Genomic DNA, 21,212 nt, shown 5'->3' on the forward strand with positions numbered 1-21,212 from the left:
AGCGCACCACACCGGCAGGCACCACCACGCATCGAGGCTCCACGGCCGATGCCCCGGAAGGCGTATACTCAGCAGCCTGCCAGGCCTGCCACCAACGTGCGCCTCGGCGTGCAACCCCCACCTCAGTGGACGCGGCCGCCGTCAGCCAGGCCGTCAGCCAGGCCGCTAACCAGGGCCACCCTGGCGCCGGCGTCGCCCTTCGCGCGGGCCTCTGCAGCGACACTCGACCGGCCCCTCGACCCGCGCCGCACACCACCCTCGTCCAGCCGTGTTGTCGAACAGGCGCCCCGCGCCTACAAGGCCCCCGTGCCGCCCCCGCCGTACGCGCCCCCGGTACCAGCGCGGCGTACAGCCCTCCCCGTGCAGAGCGTCGCGCCGCCTCCCAAGAACGCCCCCGTCGTGGTGAAGAGGCAGCAGCCGCTGCCGCAGAGAACGCTGCTCGAGCCGCGGCACTGCGCTCTGCGCCTCGGTCGCGGCCCCGTTCCCTGCTGCACCACAAGATGCCCCGTGCCGTCGCACTCGCCGCCGCGGACGCAGGTCGAGGCCCCGTGCGGCGTGCTGCACAAAGCCTCGACGTCGTCCACCACCAGGATGCCGCAGCGCGCCGCCGCGGCCCGCCGAGGGGGCGTCTCTCGGCTGCCCGTCAGAAAGGGGGCACCCCCGCCGCGGGCCGCCGCCGCGTCCGCGTCCACGCCGCTCACGCCGCCACCGCGGAGACTGCGGTCGGCGACGACGGCGAAGCGCCTGCGTCGCGGTTTGCGGAGGAAGCCGCCCAAACGGTGACTTTGACTTGGTGTCTCTGTGCTGGCCCCGCTTGTCCTCCGTGCCGTGCTTGCACGCGGTCGCGTGTCGCGTGCTCAGCAATGGAGAGTTTTCCGACGTCCGCGTCCGGCGCCAAAGACAATGGGCGACGCCGAGGTGCAACTCTGGTGCGCGCCTCGCCAAAATGCAGTCTCGCACTGCTGGACAAAAGCTGTGGTATGCTGTTTTGACAAGTACCTGACTCGTACGATGTTAGTTTTATGCAACACTCATGGTGCGTGTAGCTTTAGTTTATTCATTTTAATGTTATCCGCAAGGATATTGTGTATTGTCTGAACAGGAAACTTTATCGTTCAGACAGGCTCTCTAGTCTGTGTAATCTATGGTTTGTCTGATTTTCTAGAAGTATGGAACATTCAAAATAAGAGACTGATTAACAAAATAAATACTTGTATTCTTCCAACACAAATACATCTCAGAAACATAGTTTCCCAGGGGTGCCACAGAATCTTCAACATGGCACTACTGGGGCATCCATCTCTATAACCAACCAGATGATTACAATCTCAGTCAAAGTCCAATCACACAAGTCCAATACAACACAACATGTCTCAAAATATCAGAAAATGAAGAGAGCAAAAGTTAAAGGTATAGCAGAAACTATGCACACTTGCAAAGCAACATTTTTTAAAAAAGAAGAAAATAATAAGAAGTTTGGTGTTACTTGAAAAAGACTGACAAACTAAATTGGGAAGTGGATTTACGGAGAAATGTTTGAAAGTGTTCACAAAAGTATCTGACTAGTGCAACATTGTTCCTACAACCTGAATTTTAAAACAAGGAGAAAACACCTTTATCTTCCGATGAGACATTGGTCTTGCAGTTTCGTTTCAAATACCCTGCGAGATATGCGCAATATGGTAACATTTGCTTAGGGACCTGCTTAATTCGGTTGAAAGATTAAAGTACAGAAGTGTAAAATCAACACAATACATTGCACATCTTACGAATATTTTGTTGTCCTTTCCGACAATTACTTAACTAAGAATAATAGAAACGTACTAAACTATAATATGAGATCACCAGTCCCTACGAATTACAGAAGGCTCATAGAGCGCGAGCTAGCAACTTCAGTCCAATAGCCACGTGTCGCACGCAATTACAAAAAAAAAAAAAAAAAAACGAAGAAAAAAAATAAACAAAATGATGGCGCGGAGTGCGACAGGAATGTGTAACTATCGGGAGTCCCGGAGAGTTGCTGTGGACGTGCCGAGGGGAGCCGCAGGGCTACCTAGGGTTGCCACCAGGCTGCCGCAGGTGGGACTTCCCTCAGGGGTTGCCACCAGGCTGCCGCAGGGTGGACTTCCCTGTGGGGTTGCCACCAGGCTGACCCGCGTCACGGCCACGGCGGCAGGAGGTTTCGTTGCTATGCCATTGGAAGGGGGTGGTGCCGAGAGCACGCCGATGACCAGGCGGACCAGGCGTGGGCGAGGCGGCGCAGAGACAGTCTTGTTCGCCGTCACCGTGGAGCAGGAGGCGCCGGCCGCAGTGCGGCAGCGCGGCGCGGAGTTGTCGGCATGTCAGAGACTGGAACACAAGTCACAGAAACGTCAGCAGGGTTCACAAACAATACGAAGTATGTATTTTCAAAAACGGGTAGGGAACACTTACTGGGCGGAGTCGTGTTGGTTGCTGGTCCCGCCAATAAGGTAGATCACCAAAAAATGTCGTTCTCATCGATGACCGTCATGCCCTGCAATGAAGACAAAGGCTGGGGTCAGTGGAAGGGCCAAAAAGGCTTGGAGTGCGGTGCCGGTGCCGGTGGCTGCAATACTCACCAGACGAATCGCCTCTGGACCGGGTCGAAGCGCGTCCCCCTCGACCTCTCCAGCCTCTCCAGGACACCCAGCCACGGCTACTGCTCCCCGGGGTTGACGGGCGCGACGGGCACCACGAGGGAGACGGGCGGCGCGCTCGTGTCCACCGGCTGCAGGATGCCGGCGATGCCCGTGATGCCCGTCGGCATGGGGACCATGGTGGGCGGCCTGCCCGTCATCTCGGCGCGCATGGCCCTCCGCTGGCGCTCGTACTCGCGCTTGCGCGCCTTCTGGTCCTCCGAGAGCGTGCACAGCTTCATGAGGCGCCGCTGGCGCTCGCGCTCGCGCTTGCGCGCACGCTGCTCGTCGGTCACCACGCGCCACTGGCCCATCATGGCGCGGCGCTCGCGCTCCCGCTCCCGCTTGCGAGCCTTCTGCTCTTCCGAGAGCCGCGACCGCTTCGGCGGCGGCGTCGTCTTGAGTGGATCACTGTTGCCCTTGCCCAGGTGCGTCGGGTCCCCCGAGGGCGGCAGGGCGGTTCCCTCGGGGAGCAGGCCCCCCGGGTGAACCGAGGAACCTGATGAAGTGTGGAGTGGGTGTCCGGGGTGCAGGTGGTGGTGCCCCGGGTGCAGGTGGTGGTGGTGGAGCAGCAGGAGGTGGTGGTGGTGCTGGTAGGCCGTCTGGTGCTGCGACTCGAGCAGGGCGATGCGCTCCTGCTGCTGCTGCTGGGCTAGCTGCTGCTGCTGCATGTCGTGCTGCTGCTGCAGCTGGGTCAGCTGCTGCTGCTGTAGTTCTTGTGCTTGGTCTCGTAGTAACTGTGCTTTCTTGCCACGAACACGGACCGGGAGCTGGCCCGTCTCCTTGAGCATAGCCCGGCGCTGCTTCTCTCGCTCACTCTTGCGCCGTTTCTGCTCTTCGGTGAGGGCCGGGACCAGGCCCAAGGCCCGGCGCAGCTTCTCCCGGTCGCGTTTGCGTTGCTTCTGTTCGTCCGACAGCGTGTGCTGGTTGAGCTCGCGGCGGAGCTTCTCCCGGTCGCGCTTGCGCTGCTTCTGCTCCTCCGAAAGCGACCACGGCCGGCCCGACGGGGAAGTGCCGACTGCGCCTAGGGTGATGCGTTGCTGCTGCTGCTGCTGCTGCTGCTGTTGTTGCTGCTGCTGCTGCTGCGTCGGCGGCGCGGACTGCGGTGGCTGCTGGTGGTGCTGCGGCGGTGGAGGCTGCTGCTGCTGCGGCTCGGGGAGCCTGATGGTGTTGTCGTGCTCGCGGTGCAGTTGCTGCGGATGCGGCGGCGGCGGCGCGGCCTGAGGATGTGGCGGCGGCGGCGGCTGGTGCTGCGGCGGCGGCGGCGGCTGGTGTGGGTGCGTCGGCTGGGGCTGCTGGGGCGCGGTATGAGGGTGCAGCCTGGGCAGCTCATGCATGTCTCGCTGCAGGAGCCAGGGCACGGACGGGACGACGCCGGCGAGATGGTGCCAGGCGCTGCGCCCCGCCTGTCCCTGCCCCGCCGCCGTGCTGCCCGGCGACGTCACTACGACGGCGCCCTGGGCGCCCGTGGCGGCGACAACGTGCTGGTTCGGCGGCGACTAAGGAAGGCGTCCTGAGGCTGGACGCAACACGAAACCAAAATCACTCCCGCGGCGTGGCACTGTCGTCGTGGCACGGCGCACTGCCAGGGCACGGCGTACTGGCACGGCTAATCCAAGAGGCGCGACGCGACGCGCTGGTGGGGCCGAGGCGGCCGAGGCTAGGGGCCCGGCGGCACGGCGGCAGCTTGGTGGGCAGGCCAGGCAGGGCGCGCTGCAGGCTGCGCGCTGGGCCGGTCAGGGCAAGGCGAGCGCAGCGCGGCGGCAATGGCTGCCACGCCAAGCCAGGGCCCAGGAGGGAGCACGGCGATGTGTTGGGCTCGGACACGGCGGGCACGGCGTACACGGAGAACACGGCCACGGCACAGGACGGCACACGGAGCACACGGGACGGCGCGGTCGGTTCGGCCAGGCCTTGCCAGCCTCGCCACGGCACAGCGAGGCGGCCACGGCGCACGGCGCGGCCTGGGCTGGGCTGGGCACGGCTTGCGCAGCGGCGCGGCAGCGGAGAGCCCCTTGCCTTTCCCTAGGCCATCGCGCCAGTCGCGGAGAGGCGCGGCGGCGGCACTGCGGCAGCGGCACGGCACGGCGCGGCACACAGCGAGTGGCACAGCTCGCCACGGCGGCCGCCCCGCGCCGCCCCGTGTCCCACCCCTGCCCCGCTCGGCTCGGCCCGACACGGCCCGCCCATTCCCCTACCACGCGTGGCTCGGCTTGGCTCGGCTCGCCTCGGCTCGACTCGCTTCGGGCGCGGCGCGGCTAGGGCGGCAAGGCGCGTCGCTGCGGCACGCCACGGCACGGTTGGGCCCGGCCGGTGTTGCCAGACGTACGCCAAGCCGTGCGCATGGCAGGGCAAGGCGGCAAGCCATGGCTGGCGGTCGGGACGGTCGGGACGGGACGGGGTCCACTACCACCAATACCGCCGCCGCCGCCCCCCGCCCCACATCGCCACCTTCGGGTAAACTGGAGCGCGGGTACTCGATGTAAGAAAGGATGGTTGCTTCCTTTGCTGAAGCTCACATGGTGGCGCTCGCTACCAACGTCGTGTTTCAGGACCCACGACTCGAAGACCGTGGAAGGTTCGGAAAATTTCAGCTTTCGTCCTGGGGCTTCCTTGAGCTTGGAATGTGTCTGCCCACTGCCCACCCACAAGCCGGCCGGGGAGAGGGTTTTCACAATCGTTCTCGCCAGCTTCTGACTGCTTCTGGCTGGACAGGACAGGCGAGTGGTCAGCCAAGAGGCAAGCGGCAGGCCACTGGCCGGGCAAGTCCGCGAGCGCGAGGCGAGGACCCAAACCTGGCCTCTGAGGGAAAACCGACCTGAAGCAAAGGAAAGCCCAGGGAAAGCCCGTGCGTTTTTCCGGCAACATTTGGCAGTGGCGGGCCTCCCTCGCCCGGAGCGGCGCGGGGCGACTCATAGACGACGCGGCACGTAGCGTGCCACGCACCGCATTCCCACTGCCGGCCCGCCGAAATTTGGGCATAATCAACTCAGTCATGAATGCTAGAAAAGCGGCAGAGTCCTTGTCCGCGTGCCGTGCTGTGCCGCGCGATGGCGTCGTGGCAGGGCCAGGCAGGGCGTGGCGCGGCTCGGCACGGCGCGGCGCACTCCGAGGCCAGGCTGGGCTGGGGCTTGGGCCGGATAGAATAGGCAGCCGCTCCGGGTTGCGCCCATTCGGCCTGTGGTGCCACGCCACGCCGCGCCGCGCCCTGCCACGCCCCGCGGTCGATCGGTAAGGTGCCATGGGATTCGAGTCCTGTGGGCGCCGAGTCCTGCGTCCTGCGGGCCCCAAAGAAGTACAAGTGGTGTGCGTCAAGATTACAGTGACTCGGACCGTGGCTGGCGTATGTGAGACTCGCCGCCTTGGCGGCTGGGCGGAGTAGGGGGTGGTTGTTTTGTTCGCAGGGAGGGCCGGCAGGGCAGCAGCCCCCCCGGCCGAGATGAGCGGCTGGGCTTTGGCGAGGACGGCGAGGATGCGCGCGGACGCGGAAGTCAACGCGGAGCCCGCGATACAACACCCAACTCATTTCCGCAACGTCCGTCAAACCCAACCGTCGCCGGCAAGCAAAGCCCGAAACACACACACACCTCGTATTCCATGAGGATGTGGGGCCGTTGCGCTACGCTGCGCCGCTGCCGCTGGGGCTCAACAAGCACACATGTGCTGCAGCTGGCTGGACGACGCGCGCGTGCACCGACCGGCCGGCCCGGCCCTGGGGCCCGGCGCACTCCCTGCAGCAGGAACTGCGGGCTGAACCCAAACAGCGCTTTCGTCGCCTCGTCTCTCTCGCACTCGGGGGACCCCCCCGGAGGGCAGACCGGGATCAGCGATCCGCCTGCCACACTGCTACACGCACATGGCGAGCACGCGCGTGTCGGCCGAGTCGCCCCGGAAACTGAGCCAAATGGAGGCGGCCCCGGAGCGCCACGTCGTCGTCGTCCTCGAGTGGCGTGCGTCGGGCGCGTCATCGCGGCGCTGATCACGGCCTGGGGTTGACGCGGTGACGACGCCGACCGCGGCCGCGGCGGTAGCAGGTTGCGACATCAGCGGGCTACGCGCTACGCGCCGTGGTCAGCGGCGACCAGCGCGCGCGCGGCATAGGGCCTATCCCAGTGCATTCAACTCCTATCGCTTGAAGGCCCTGAAGGCCCGGCCGCCGCAACCGTGGCTCCCTCTATCGGCAGAGGGTGATAATTGTTGCAATGATGGGCGGGGCGCGGCAGCGGCGGCAGCGGCGGCAGCATCAGGACGATGCGAGGATGCGTGTGAAAGACAGAGGCGGCTGCTGAGCGAGGAGGCGTGTGAACTCGTTCGGTGTCGAGAAGTCGGCGGAGATGTCCTCCCCCTCCCCTCCCCCATGCAGTGCGATCCCTCTGGCATCCTCTCCGTCGAACGCGCAACGCCCCTCCGGCCGGCCGTGGCCGTGAGACCGTGTGTCTGTCCGCGCACCGCGCACCGCGCCGCGGCGAACCACTGCGGCTCTGTACGGTGGCGCCCTCCCTCGGGCCGCGCGGCGACTCGCTGAACTCCGACGGCGCTGGCCGCGGTCGCGGCGCGGCGCCACGCGCTGGGCCCGGTAGGCCCGGTCTCGGCTGTCTCGGCCCCTCCATGCCCCATGCCTCTGGGCCCGGGAACCGGGAACCGGGGTGGCGGAAATACGGGCGGAAAGGTGGAACACGGCACAGCGTGGCACAGCGTGGCACAGCGTGGCACAGCGGCACGGTTCATCGGCAACGCGGGACCGTTGTACAGTGTACCGGCAGATTAAGCACGTTAAGCTTTAACGGTCACGTATGCGCTTGAATCAGCCAGTCCGATCCGCTCCTTGAATCGCGGATCCAAACCATCCCAACCAGCGCCATGCTCCCAACATAGACACCGAACCACCGCCCCGCCCCGCCCCACCCCCGCAGCCGCAGCCACCCGGCGTGGTTATGGCCCCAGAGTAGTACCTCAGGGGATACGCGCACCCCAGCTGCCCGTTCACGTTCACACACACAGGCGTTGCAGGCTCTGCAGAGGCCTGGCACCTGGCCTCTGGGGAGAGAAGTGGAGCCCTGCGGAGTCCCTTAGGAGGGAAGGGAGGGGGCCGCACGGGGTTGGTGGGCGAGGCCACGGCTAGCCACGGCGAGGCCGGTGGGGCTGCGGGCGGGCCCCAGCCGCCCCAACCCCAACAGCTGCTTCGCGTTGCTCTGCGGCACCAGCTGGGCCGCTGGGTCCGCGTCGGCCGGACGGGCGGCCGGGGGTGACGACGCCCTCTGGAGTCGGAATGTCGAAAAAAACGCACAACATCGGGAGGCCCAGACGGTCAGTCAGCCAGGCACACACGGCAAACAAGAACACACATCGCGCAGATGCCCACTGATTTGGGTGTTTGCATCCGCGTCTATCTCGGCGGCGGCCGCGCCCTGCCCGTCATCGGGACGATAAGGTCGTGGATGAGGGTGTCTGGGGCGACGCCCCGGCGACGCCCCGAGGCTCCGTCACCCTGGCTTGGCCGGCTTGCCCCCTCGACTGGATCCGCCCCTACGCGCCTTCGGGGCTTAGGGCTTCGAGGGCCGCTAATCCACATGGGGAGCCGGAGTGGACGGCCGGCGAAAGTGGCTGTTGCATCTTGCAATGGGAATGCACTTTGCCAGCCTCAGCTGCAGCTGCGCGCCGTGCTGCTGCGGGGGTTGCTGCTGCTGCTGCAGCGGCGGTGGCAGTGTGGCGGCGGCAGCTGCCTCCAGCGCGCGGCGGCGGCGGTGACCGTTGCAACGGCTGCACGACGGCGGCGTTGTAGTAGCAGCAGACGGCGTTGCTGGCGTTGCTGCTGGTGGCGGTTGGCAGCAGCACGCCGGCCGGCAGCCCGCCCCACACCGCATCCCCTCCCCCTTCCCCTGCCGGCGCGGAGCGGAGTGGCGGGCGAGGAGGAGGGAGGGAGGGAGGAGTGGAGTGGGAGCGGAGTTGTTGGGGAGTTTAGTTGGTTTTGTGCTGCTGTGAGCTGCGTGCTGTGTGAGGGGCGCTGCGTTGTGTGGAGTCGCCGAGTTTTGGGGCTGGGCTGGGTAGGGCTGGGTAGGGGTACCGGGTACCATGAGCCCGCTGGACAGTTGAACGATCCGTGTTCAACTGAGCTGCGTCCCGTTTCCCAGCCATTTTAAGCGCCGTCAGGCGAGCGCTTCGGGTCGGTGTTTGCGTGTCGACGGTTTTCGGCGTGTGTGATTTCATTGAGTGCCGGTGTGTGCGTGTGTGCGTGTGTTTGACGTGTAACAGTGAAGTGATGACGTGTGAACCGGGCCCGTGAAAATGGCCCTGCTTGAAGAATGGAACGGACGTTGTAGAGAGTTCGAGCGTCGTCGGTAGAAGGAGCAGGACAGAGAGACCGTTGTGCCCACCTGTGGATTACTTGCTGCACGTTTTGGATTACTCCGCGCTGGAGCCATGGATAAGATTCGCGCCGGCATCAGCAAGCTCATGGTAAGTGTGTCGTTGCCCAGGTTGCCCAGGTGTCACACCGTCAGCACTATCAACCGTGTTTCGACAGACGTGTCTTGGTTGGGCGGACGGGCGCGTGCTGGCAGGCACTCTGCGTTCTCAGCTCACGTCTTGGCTGCAGTGCTCAGTGCTCCGGCCAGACCTAGTCTGATCTGTCGGGGCTGTTCGTGAGCAGAGGACGTTCAAGGCCTCGGCGAAACCCCGGCCGTCTGGACTGGACGGGCAGAGAGGCTCCCACCGTGGTTCCCACCCCGACGAGCCTCACTCCCTGCGGCGGCCTCTGTCAGTCAGTTTGCCTCGACCGGCTGGAAATGAAATCCCACCAGTGAATGAAAGCAACCCTTCCTGGTCCACGGCGTCCACGGCCGTCGTCCCACGCGGGGGCGAAAGAGCAGGCAGAGCAGGCAGAGTGTTGGGGTCGCTTCCTTCCTGTCGCTCCATCACGGTCGTCGGAAACAGGGGCTGGGGGCGCGCCGCGCCTCCCGCGGGAAAAAGTGGGGGGCTAAGCCCCACCAACGAAGGGGGCACACCGTATGCGCCGTGCAAGCTGCAAGGGGTGGGACAACCTCTGCAGTCAGGCAGTCAGTCAGTGGCCAGTGGCCCCTGACGGCGATCCGACACCACGCCCGTGCCCCCTCCCCCCTCCCCTCGCATCCCCTCAGGTCACGGCGTGCGACGTTGCCAGCTTCTGTTCTATTATGACACGGGGGTTCGGTGGCCGTGCCTGCCGGGCCCACGTGCCCTGCAGTGCCCTGCCCGGCTTGCTCCACACAGGCTGAATAGCGGGACTCCCTAAAAGGGGGAGGGGGCTCTCTATTTTCGATGCCCTGTTATTTGTGACGACGGCGTGTTGTTATCATCGAAGGCATGCCCCACCTCGCGAGGCGCGGTCGTCCGGGCCGAGGTGGCCGTCGACGCCTGGGGCTGACCTGACCGGACCGCGACCGGCGTGTCATTCCCCCGCCGACACGAAGGCCCCCATTTGGACCGCCGTGCTGCCACGCCCGATCGAGGTCCGTCGTGGTCCATCCCAACCCGTCCGCGGCCAGTGCCTCCCAGTGCCATCCGGGGTCATGACAGATAACGACGAGTCAATACCGCAGCGGCCCCGGCACGCCGCGTTACGCCGCGTCACAACAACGCGCCCACGCCGGGATGCATTTGTTGCCCCCCCCCCCTGCGGTCGCGCCTCTCCGTCTAGAGATGAGTGGCGCGGTCCAGAGCGACCCGCACTGCCTCCGGGCCGCTGTGCGTCGCTGTGCGGGTCCATGGCGTGCTTCCGGCCGGCCCGGAAGTCGCGCAGGCAGCGCAGGGCGCAGCCGCCGCGGCGCCGGTCCGGTTCCGGTGCGGCGAGCCGGCGTGGCCGGCGGACGGGCCGAAAGGGCGCGGAGGAAGGGGGCGGCCCTGCGTCCGCGTCGTCCGCGTCGTCCGCGTGCTCGGCGGGGCGGGCTCGGCGCCCCGTGCGGTGCAGCCATCGGCAAAGTGCAGTGGGCAGCGGGCAATGCCCTTTACCGCGGCGCTGTCACCGCGCCCCGCGCCCCGCGCCCCGCCACCGCGGAGGGGGCTGGGGAAGGGAAGGGCCTTGAACCTGAGTGCCCGTCGCCGCGCCGCCACGCCGCCTTGCGAGGGGAGGAAAGGGACGCGTTCCATTTCGGGCTTTCGCGGCTTCGGCTTCGCTGCCTTTAGCGTTCGCAGGTTCTCAGTCCGCCCCTACCCTACCCCGCCCGCGCCCAAGGCTCTGCCTGCTCGCTCGAGATATTCAGGGTCTGGTAATCAGTGAAATACTGGAGTGCAACAACCACCAACACAAAAATGTGATTTTCCGCAATTTGGCAAGTTTGCGAGGCCGGCCCCAATCGACATCGAGTTGGTTGCCCCTTGCTTTCCCTTTCCATCGCGTCGACTTCGTAGCCAATTTCCTCCTCGCTCGCTGATCCCAGAGGCTGTGGGCGTGGGCGCTGACGACGGCGGCCGGAGTGCGGTCTACAGTGTGGCCGACACTCGAATAGTAAAATGCACGAGCGGGGCTTATTAGGCGGCGGGCGACGCCACCGCGCGCGCCGCGAGTGGGAGCATAAATGAGAGTGAAGGCGCGTGAGCGGGCCGACCGGCCAGGGCGCGTGTCTAGGCGGAGGCCTCGGCGGTCGAGGCGGCCCTCCTAGAGCCCTAGCGGGGCCGGGCACGGCCGCGGATCTAGGCGTCGGCCGTCGGGACGTCCACTCCCACGGCTGGAGCTCATTAGTCGCGATGCCGGGCCCTGGCCGGGCCTCATTGTGGCGACTGGAACCCCTGGAACTGGAACTGGAAGCCCTGACGCTGAGCCCCGGTCCCAGGCCCAGCGTGCCCGGCGAAAGGCCTGGGCACGGCTGGCACGGTGTGCCATAGGGAAAGCCGGCCGGAGGGAAGGAAGAAAGGCTCAATAAATATGAGGGCTCGCACGGCGCGGGGCTGCTGGGCCCTCGGCGGCCCTCGGCGGCCCTCGGCGGCCCTCGGCGCACGCGTGCTCAAGTAGTGGGCCTGCGAGGAGAGGGCCGCGGGGAGACTGAAGCTCAGTTTATGGGGATTAGAAGCCGTCAACGCGGCCGTCGCGGCGTCCGCCCCGAAGGGCGTGTCGTCGCTCTGTCTCTTTCGCGCTCGCGGGGCCGTGGTTCGTAGGGGTGCGAGAGAGAGAGCGACGCGATCCTTCGGAATGGTTCGGCTGTCTGCCTGCGTCGGAGGGCCCCGCATGGCCCCGCGGCTCGGCCGATCAGCTCCAAGATTGAAGGTGAGTCTTCGTCGGCGAGGAGGGGAGGGGAAGGGGGCGGCTGGTTTTAGGGAAGGGAGAAACTTGTGGCTCGACGGGACTGGAAGACTGGAACCGGTTGCGTCGTCCGTCTCTCTCGGGGCGTACGTCGCATCGCGTCGCTTCGTACGGCAAACTGAGGCCATGCAATGCCTGAACCGGCCGGGCCGTGGCGAGCCGCGCCCCGCCGCGCCGGCCCGGGGCTTGCCGTGGTGCCGTGCACATGGTATGGCTGGCGGGGCGCGCCGGCCGCGCCGGGATGCGTCGGAATGTACCTAACTCCCTCCCTCTCTCTCTATCGCGCGTCCCGCGTCCGCCCCTCGCCGCCCCGCGCCGCGCCCCGCCCGTCTTTCTCTCTCTGGCTTGCCTGCGGTGTGCCGGGCGGTGCTGGGCCGGTGCCGCCTGCCGCCTGCCGTCCAGTGTAGTGCCAGTCGGAGTCCGGGGCTATGCACGGCGCGGTGCGGCCCCCTCGCGCCTCCCTGGAGTGTGACAACGCGGACACCGCGGACACCGTGTGTCAAGTGCAAAGTGTCGCCGCGATGCGGTGAGAGTGCAGTGCTGGATTCGGATTACCCCCCGGATTACCCCTTGGATTACCCGCTGCACTCCCAGAGGGCCCGGAGGCCATGGGCAACGCGGCGGCCCACGAGCCGCTGGGCAGGGCGTCGTCGGCGCTCGCCGTGCGGAGCAGTCACCGCCGCTCCAAGCGCCGCCACCACGCCCCTCCGGCCGCCCCTCCGGCCGCCCCTGCCCCCGCGGGGGTCGCGGCCCCGGGCGCTGCAGCCGCAGCCAGCACCGAGGTAGGAGACTGGAGGACTGGAGCCTCCGGGAGCAACAGGCAGCCGTGGTGCAGCCTGGAGCCTGCAGCGCGCAGCCGGTCTTGGCAGTCCTGGCGGTCAGCGCCAACGTGCGCCAAGTGCGCCTGCAGGCGGCGGCCGGTGACCTCGACACCGCAGCGCTCTGCAGCGAAGGGACCGATCGGGGCGGGCCGCGCTGCTCTGTTGCAAGCTGCAAGGCGTAAGCCGCGTCTCCTCAAGGCTGCGGGTTCGATTCCCAGCGGCTTCCTGCCGGTTTTCTGCGCGTCGCACAGTGGGCCAGAAGACCGGTGGAGGTGGCCAAACCTCTAGACGCGTTTTGAGCTCCTGAGTCGTTAAATGGGACTCGAACCGAACGTGTGACCCCACCAATGGATTGCTCTCCGAACGAGGAATCCATTGGTGGGGTCACACGCTCTGTTTGAGTCCAGTTCAGTGACTCTGGAGCTCAAAACGCGTCTAGAGTTTTGGCCGCCTCCGCCGGTCTTCTGGCCCACTGTGCGTCGTAGTAGCAGCAGCTCGGAGGGCTTGTGGTGCCCGCGGCCCCGACACCACAGCGCGGTGACAGCCAGCCGGCGCACCAGCCCAGCCAGACGGCCTTCGTATCGTGAGCACGCGCACACCGCGAAAAACAACAACAACAAAACTAAAACGAATGCGGCGACACTCGCGAAGTGCATCGCGGGGTGAAATGACGACACGTGCCCGCGACTCGCGACCCTCTCGGCGCGGACCAAACCGCGGAACGGGTAGTTGCCCCGACTGTTTCGTCTCTCTGTCTCTCTCGCACCCGCTAGTAGTGCCCCGTAGTGCCCCATGAGTGCGACAGAGACAGCGACGCATCGACTCTTCGGAGCCGCTCGACGGCGGACTCATTCACAACAAACAGCGCCTCGCGAAACCGCCTGGGCGGGCCTGTGCAAACACATGGCCTGCATTTACACTGTACCCACGCCTGCTGGCCTGGCCTGGCCTGTCAGCTTGCCGGCCTGCTCCCTTGAACCGCGTCGCCGTGGCAACGTCAGCCTCGCCCGCGGCGCCTCGCGACGTGAAGCAGACCGGGAATATGAACGCGCGGACACCGCCGCCTAGCGTTTTCTCCCGGGCGAGGTCGCGCGGGTTCGAATACCGAGCAAACATTTTTTTCCGCGGCCCGCGTCGAAACACACACGGGCGTCGTGCCGTGGTGCCGTCGTCCCCGGGCTTTTGTTGGTGGGAAAGTGTGCCGGTGCCGCGGGGGGCTTGCTTGACTTGCTTGGCTTGCTTGCCACTCGGTGCCACTCGGCCGGTCTGGCGGGCTGGCAGCGCTGGCAGCGCGGCTCGGCGGTGACATGACGGAATGCGGCGTCATAGTCATAGCGCGCCCCGCACAGTGGGCCAGAAGACCGGTGGAGGCGGCCGAAACTCCGGACGCGTTTTGAGCTCCAGAGTGGCTAAGCAGGCCTCGAACCGAACGTGTGACCCCACCAATGGATTCCTCGCTCGGAGAGCAATCCATTGGTGGGGTCACACGTTCGGTTCGAGTCCCAATTAGCGACTCTGGAGCTCAAAACGCGTCTCGAGTTTTGGCCGCCTGCGCCGGTCTTCTGGCCCACTGTACCCCGCCGCCCCTGCGCGGTGGCGGGTAGGCAGCCCGGCGGACGCTTCCAGTCGGCCCGTCCTGTCCCTCTCGCACCCTTGCCGGACGCCCCATGAGTGCGAGCGAGAGACTGAGACCGTCCCACTGGGAATCGGCGCTGCCTCTGGCTGCCTCGCCCCGAGCTACGCGGAAATTGTTTGGAGACTCTGCGTCGGGACGGTCGGGACCGGCGCTGCGGCTCCGGCTTCGGCTCCGCCTTGGCTCCGACCGGCTCAGCTGAGCGGCAGCGACGCCCATGGGCTGGGGCCGGGCCGGCTGGGGCCATTTGCCGGGGCCGCTGGGGCTGGAAGGCTGGAATGTGCAAGGACAACGCGTTGTCTCATGAGGCTGCGGCGCTGCGGCCATCCTCCGGCGCGTGTTTGCTTCGTGTGTGTGTGTGTGTGTGTGTGTGTGTGTGTGTGTGCGCGCGCGTGTGTGTGTGTGTGTTGTGTGTGTGTATGTATGTGTGTGTGTTGCGGCGCACGTGTTGCCCCTGCTCCGAGCTGCTCCGCCCTGCCCGCGTCCCCCACGTCGCGGAGCGGCGGAGAGCTGTGGCGGAGAGGCGGTCCACCACACTGTGAGCTGGCTGGCAGGGCAAGTCCGCGGCCTGCACTTTATTTTGGAAGAGGCCTGCTTTCAGGGAAGGGATCCCCGCGCGCGCGAAGGATGAGGGGCGGAGCAGGGCGAGCAGGGCGAAGGCGAAGGGTGCCTGCGACGCGCCCGGCGTCGGCGTCGTACGGCCTCCCCGCGTTGTTCGTGTCGCTGTCTCTCTTGCACTCGTGTGGCTCGTCGCTCGTCCCGCGTAGGTGCGAGAGAGACAGTGAGCCCGCTGCAGCCGGGCCGGGCGTCGCTGCAGTCGCTGCGGACGCGGCCGTTTCCGTCTTTGTTGTCGGGGCTGGCTTGCTGGGCCGCACAGTGGGCCAGAAGACCGGTGGAGGCGGCCAAAACTCTGGACGCGTTTTGAGCTCCAGAGTCGCTAAACAGGACTCGAACCGAAAGTGTGACCCCACCAATGGATTACTCTCCGAACGAGGAACCCATTGGTGGTGTCACACGGTCGGTTCGAGGCCTATTTAGCGACTCTGGAGCTCGAAACGCGTCTAGAGTTTTGGCCGCCACCACCGGTCTTCTGGCCCACTGTGGGCCGGCTGGGTTTGAGTTTCCCTGGGCTGGGGCTGCGGCTGCGGCCCCTAGGCTGCAGTGTGCTGCTTGCAGGCTGCTTGCTGCTTCACACTGTGTGGTCCGTGTCCGCGGTCCGCTGGCTGCGGATCAATACCGGCCCGGGATCACCTTTCGCCTCTGGGCTGTGGGGGCCCCGGCTGTGTGCTGTCTCTCTCGCACCCCTGCTGCGGAATGTCCCCCAGGAGAGCGTTCGAGAGAGACAGGCTGACGAAAGCACTGCCGGTGGACGACGACGACACTGTCAGCAAGGAATCCGACAAGTTTGGGGCCTTTAGATTGTCGCGGAGAAAGCGAACCGGACAGCAGGACAGGGATGGCAGATGAAGTTGACGCGTGGCGCGGCCGGCGCGGCGCGCAGAGTGTTTCGGAGTTCCGGCGGACCGGGCGGACCGGGCCCTGCCACTGCACCGACACTGATAAGCGCTGGACGGGCGAAAGTGGAAGCCACGCCGTAACCATGGAAACCACCAAACAACTGGACGCCACAGAGAGAGAGGGAGAGAGGCTCGGATGCTGGGATTGGCAGTGGCGTCACCGCGGAGTGTACCTGGACACGGCGACCTTGTCAGGGCGGACGGACGGACGGCGCCGCCACACTGTCGGGACGCGCGGCGTCGCTCGCTCGGGTCGCTCCAAACGAACACCCCCCGGGCCTCGGCGGCTCGACGGCTCGGGGCCCAGCTGAACCCACCCGTCTGGCGTGTCGGCGTGCTGGCGTGCCTCTTCCGATAAGGTCCTGCCTGGCGAGGCAGAGGCAGGCATTCTTGTGGCGCCCTGGAAAATGGGGCACGGCGGGTGTCGAAAGTGGGGCGGTGCGGCGGGGAGCCTCGCCGACTGCAGCCCGCCGATCATGTGCAGGCACGGCCCGCCACGGCGCCGGCGTCGCCGAGAACCGCGCTTTCTCAGATAAGCCGAGGCTGTCGGGCTGCTGCGGCTGCAACATTGCGGCTTTCTTCCCCCGTTTGTGTTGTCGTCGGCGTCCTCGGGCCGCGGCCCCCGCCTAGGCCCCGGGGTGGCGGATGCCGAATGCAGCCCGCCGTGGTGAGTCATGGTTCTCACGAAGCGAGAACCGGGAACGGGGCGGCGTTGAGTCAGCAGCGCGAGGCGAGCGAGGTACCGCCGTACCGCCGGCGGCAGGTATGAGGTTCGAGGTATGCACCGGACGCCGGCCGGGAGCAGCGAGGGGCAGTGCGTCACCCGGATTGCTCACCGGCAGCACCGCTGGACGCCCGCCGCCCAGTGTTCTCAAACGGGCGGTCCGGCTCGGCCCACCGCCTAGGCAGTGGACGATGATGGGCCGTCGGTCTCCCGTCCGAATTTTGCGGGACACGTCCGAGGCAACGAGCTGGGTTCGGCTGCCTTCGGCTCGGCTGCCTCTGTCACCGGCCGCCGGCGGCCGGTGGACCGGCGGCAGAGGTGTGGTCGACGCTCGACGTGCGAGCACATCTTGCATCTCTCTCGCACTCAAGGCGGCCAGTGGGTTAGACAAGGATGGCTGCCGAGCGGCGCGCTGCCTTGCCTGGCATCGAACCGACCGCCGCTCGCAGCGAGCCAGCGCGTTGCGAGCTCGGCTACGCAGCCGAAGCCAAGAGTGGTGCCGATCGGGGCGGGTTGTGCGACGGCCCGCTCCTCTGGACGGTCCGGGCCGCCACCCGGCCCATGCTCAGAGTGGCGGGCCGGGCTGGGCGCTCTGGCCAAGCAGCGCCAGGATGGGATGGGCCGAGCCGGACCGCCCGTTTGAGAACACTGCCGCCGCCCGCTAGTGACAGCGCCAAAAGGCCACCAGCCACCAGCTTCCAACAGCTCGCGTTGGAAATGGAAGCGCGGGAAGCGCGTCGCCCCAGATTGCAGGCGGCTGTCTGTCCGTCTGTCTGTCCGTCCGTCTGTCTGTCGCGTGCGGCTGGACGCGGACACACCTCCGTGGGACGGCGCCAGGGTCACGCCGTGACGTCACAGTCACGAGGCTCCGTGACGCGACGCGGCGCCCGGAGGCTGCAGGTCGCTGCAGACTGATTCCGAGCGGCGCGCTGTCTCTCTCGCACGCCCTCGCGGCCTTGCGGCACGCCCCGCGAGTGCGACAGAGACAGAGAGACGAAAGCCCTGTCTGGAGTGAGCCTCGCCGTCATGGGGAAGGCTCCCGGGGCTTTCCCGCTGGCGCCTCTGTCTGATAGCAGCGGCGCCATCATTGAGTCGAGTCGCATTCAAGGCCCTCCCACTCTGTCTCTCTCTCACGGGGACCGCGACCCTGTTGCGGTGGCGGTACAGGCTGCCGCTTATTGGTTTAACAAGATTGATCGCGTGGTGGCCGGGCCTGGACCCGGCCCGCGCCTGGACCGCCTGGACCCAGTCACCGTGTCGCACGCTGCGCGACGCTGCCCCACTGTGTCCACTCACTGTCGCTGTCTCTCTCGCACCCGGCACGCCCCATGAGTGCGAGAGAGACAGAGCGACGAAAGGACCCTTCGGAATCGTGCGGTCGTGTCGTTATCGTTTTGCGTCGCTTCGGGTGGACCGACGCGATCCACCCGTTGACGATCTTTGCTTCGCGCTTCGCGCCTTCCGCAGCCCGCAGCGTGGCTCCTGGTTCGGCGGCCGGCCGCCAGAGCGCGCGGCGCGGTGCCCTATACGCCCTACGGTAGCTGGCGGTGGCGGGTGACGCTCGCAGCCGGTGTATCGCCGCCCAACTTCGGCAGGCGCGGCGCGACACCGCGTCGCTCTGTCTCCCTCGCACCCCTGCGACGGAGGACGGAGACAAGGTGGCGAGGGGACTCTTCGTGTGGGCCGGCAGGGACAGGGACAGCCGCCGAAGGAAAGGGGTCCCTTGTAATTGCCGCTCTCGGTTCTCGCCGGGGCGCTAACTTCGTGAACTAGCTGGAATGCCCGGCCCGGCCAGCCGCCGGCGAGTGGATCCCACACGCGTCGGACAAGGCACGCCGTGTCGGGGCACGCGCGCTTGTGTGAGTGAGAACACGCCACATGCAGCGACGCGGCGCCGCGGTGTTAGCATAGCGTAGCATGCAACGCCCACTGACATGACATACCCAATAGACGACTTGAGCTAGGCGAAAGAAGAGGAAGAAAATACCTTCCCGAACATGGCGGACGGCCGCCGTCGGCTGCTAGGACCAATGAGGGGCCGGCCCGAGGGGGAAACAACTTGAAATAAGGTGTACATTTTTTCGGAAATAAGTTGAAATAAATTTGAAATAAGTGAAATAAGTTGAAATAAGTTTGAAATAAGTGAAATAAGTTGAAATAAGTGAAATAAGTTGAAATAAGTTGAAATAAGTTTGAAATAAGTGAAATAAGTGTGAAATAAGTTGAAATAAGTGTGAAATAACTCGGAAATTCCCGTTATTTCGATTGCCCCGAGCACCAGGGGGCGCGTTGGGAAGGGGGGGGGGGGGTGAACGGTGGTATACGGAACCGTGAACAGCAATGGGAACGTGGATGTGAATGTGCCAAGAAGCGAGGGTGGGGGCACGTGTGGGTGGTGGGTGACGTATGACTTAACCACAACCTCTCACTGGGCTAGTGAATTTTTAGCAGATGATACCTGCACACTTGAAACATACTTAAAACTACTATACACATGAAGGTGTCAGCCTGCTTTTACTCTCGAGTCCAGAAACCAAGCGCGTATCCTATCAATATAATAGGGCAGCGGTTCCCAACCTTTTTCGGTTCGCGACCCCAAATTTGTAGCCAAAAATTTCCGCGACCACCAGGAAAAATTTCGCGACCCCACTCGACCCCTCCTTTAGCATGCCTTTGATACAAAGTGCGATAATCCGGCTTAGTTTGGAAGCAGTATTGTCTAAAAGTTGATGAAAACGGTCACAAATGTCTGTGAAAAATCGTGTTTTGGGCCGACTTTAAGCATCTACTGCGTCTGATCCGAGGCGGTATTTCGTCCTCCCTCAACGGGAATTGGTCTTTGGACCTTCCTTTTGCGTGCCTTTGTTACGGAAAGCGAATATCTGCCTGGGAGCAGTACTGCCGCAAAGGATCAAAACGGTCACAAATGTGTAAAAAATCGTGTTTTGGGCCGACTTTAAGCATTTACGGCGTCTGATCCGAGGCGGTATTTCGTCCTCCCTCAGCGGGCAATTGGTCTTTGGACCTTCCTTTTGCGTGCCTTTGTTACGGAAAGCGATTATCTGCCTTAGTTTGGGAGCAGTACTGCCGCAAAGTTGATCAAAACGGTCACAAATGTGTGAAAAATCGTGTTTTGGGCCGACTTTAAGCATCTACGGCGTCTGATCCGGGGCGGTATTTCGTCCTCCCCCGACGGGCAATTGGTCTTTGGACCTTCCTTTTGCATGCCTTTGTTACGGAAAGCGATTATCTGCCTTATTTTGGGGAGCAGTATTGCCGCAAAGTTGATCAAAAACGATTTTTCAAACATTTGTGACAGTTTGGATCAATTTTGCGGCAATACTGCTCCCAAACTAAGGCAGATAATCGCTTTCCGTAACAAAGGCATGCAAAAGGAAGGTCCAAAGACCAATTGCCCGTTGAGGGAGGACGAAATACCGCCTCGGATCAGACGCAGTAGATGCTTAAAGTCGGCCTAAAACACGATTTTTCACAGACATTTGTGAACGTTTTGATCAACTTCGCGTTATTTAAGCAGTCACTGCGTCTGATTCGAGGCGGTATTTCGTCCCCCTCAACGGGCAAATTTGGGCTTTGGTCCTTCCTTTAGCATGCCTTTGTTACGGAGTGCGATTATCTGCCTTAGTTTGGGAGCAGTAATGCCGCAAAGTTGTTCCCGCCAGTGCTCGGCGTGTGGGCCAGCCGGGAAACCACCGCGACCCCTCGAAATTTTTTCGCGACCCCAGGGTTTGGAACCGCTGTAATAATAGGGGCTGGCTGCCGGGGCGGGATGTGGCAGTGAGGCTTAGCCTGCGCGGAATTCGACAATACCTCCCCGGTACAGCGCCAGCGGCACCGGGCGTAAACAATGGCACCCCCACCTCGCGCGCGACGGCCTTCGCGCAACATTGACAATCCCTCCCCGCCTGCCACGGCGCGGAATATCGCGCAACAATGCCTCCCGATTCGGCCCGGCCTAGGGCGCTCGGGCTCGGCGGCGAGCGGTGCAGGCCACGGCTCGGCACGGCTACTACCAAACAGAGTTTTGCAGTGGGTGGGTCGGCTCGACGCGCCGCCTGGGCTGTGCGAGAGAGAGCGACTGTGCACGGGTCGTGGCGAAGCGGCAGCGATCAGCGATGTGGCCATCCCCCCCCCCACTCAAATGTTGTCAAACTGTTCCGGGACGGTCCCCGTCACCGGCCGGCGGTGTCGCTGGCGGCCCGGCGCGCGGCGTTGGTGCGCGCTTGCCTCGCTCTCAAGGCGGACCTATGGGAGAGACAAGGACGGCTGCGGCCGAGCATAAGTAATTTTGTTTCACAGAAAGATGCTATTAATTCTCTCTGGCGTGAATTGGATTCTTTGTTGTCTAATTTTGCAGGTCTGTTAAACAAAGCGTCCTGTAGTTAAATTTTAAAAGAGCAGATACGACTGAGTTCGAAGTATGTCGCTACAATATAATTCATCGTGGATTTTGTGGGAATATATTTCCACAATGGTTACTAACCAAGTCATACTGCTGGAATTCCGCTCTCGTCCTGGATCAAGTTCAACAGGTTTAAATTTGGGCCCATTAGCAAGTTTTAATT

The 21,212-nt window shown here is 64.4% G+C and overlaps 2 protein-coding genes across 2 annotated transcripts in view; one reads left to right on the forward strand and one right to left on the reverse strand.

Annotated features, from left to right (window-relative positions):
* Positions 1-1,195: 1,195 nt before the first annotated feature.
* Positions 1,196-4,300, reverse strand: LOC117646192 (putative cyclin-dependent serine/threonine-protein kinase DDB_G0272797/DDB_G0274007). Its single transcript, XM_034386996.1, has 3 exons — positions 2,601-4,300; positions 2,434-2,515; positions 1,196-2,349 (listed from the first exon to the last, which is right to left on the reverse strand). The coding sequence occupies exon 1, from the start codon at positions 3,992-3,994 to the stop codon at positions 2,678-2,680; it is 1,317 nt and encodes a 438-aa protein (XP_034242887.1). The 5' UTR covers positions 3,995-4,300; the 3' UTR covers positions 1,196-2,349; positions 2,434-2,515; positions 2,601-2,677.
* A 4,324-nt stretch (positions 4,301-8,624) lies between these two features.
* The window catches only part of LOC117645691 (protein numb), a 54,154-nt gene continuing 41,566 nt past the window's right edge, over positions 8,625-21,212 (forward strand). The window contains exon 1 of the mRNA XM_034386020.1: positions 8,625-9,113. Coding sequence (XP_034241911.1) covers positions 9,078-9,113 — 36 coding nt within the window. The 5' untranslated portion in view covers positions 8,625-9,077. The remainder of the gene's footprint in view (positions 9,114-21,212) is intronic.

The sequence above is a fragment of the Thrips palmi genome, unplaced genomic scaffold (assembly GCF_012932325.1).
Source record: "Thrips palmi isolate BJ-2018 unplaced genomic scaffold, TpBJ-2018v1 HiC_scaffold_19, whole genome shotgun sequence".
NCBI lineage: Eukaryota > Metazoa > Arthropoda > Insecta > Thysanoptera > Thripidae > Thrips > Thrips palmi.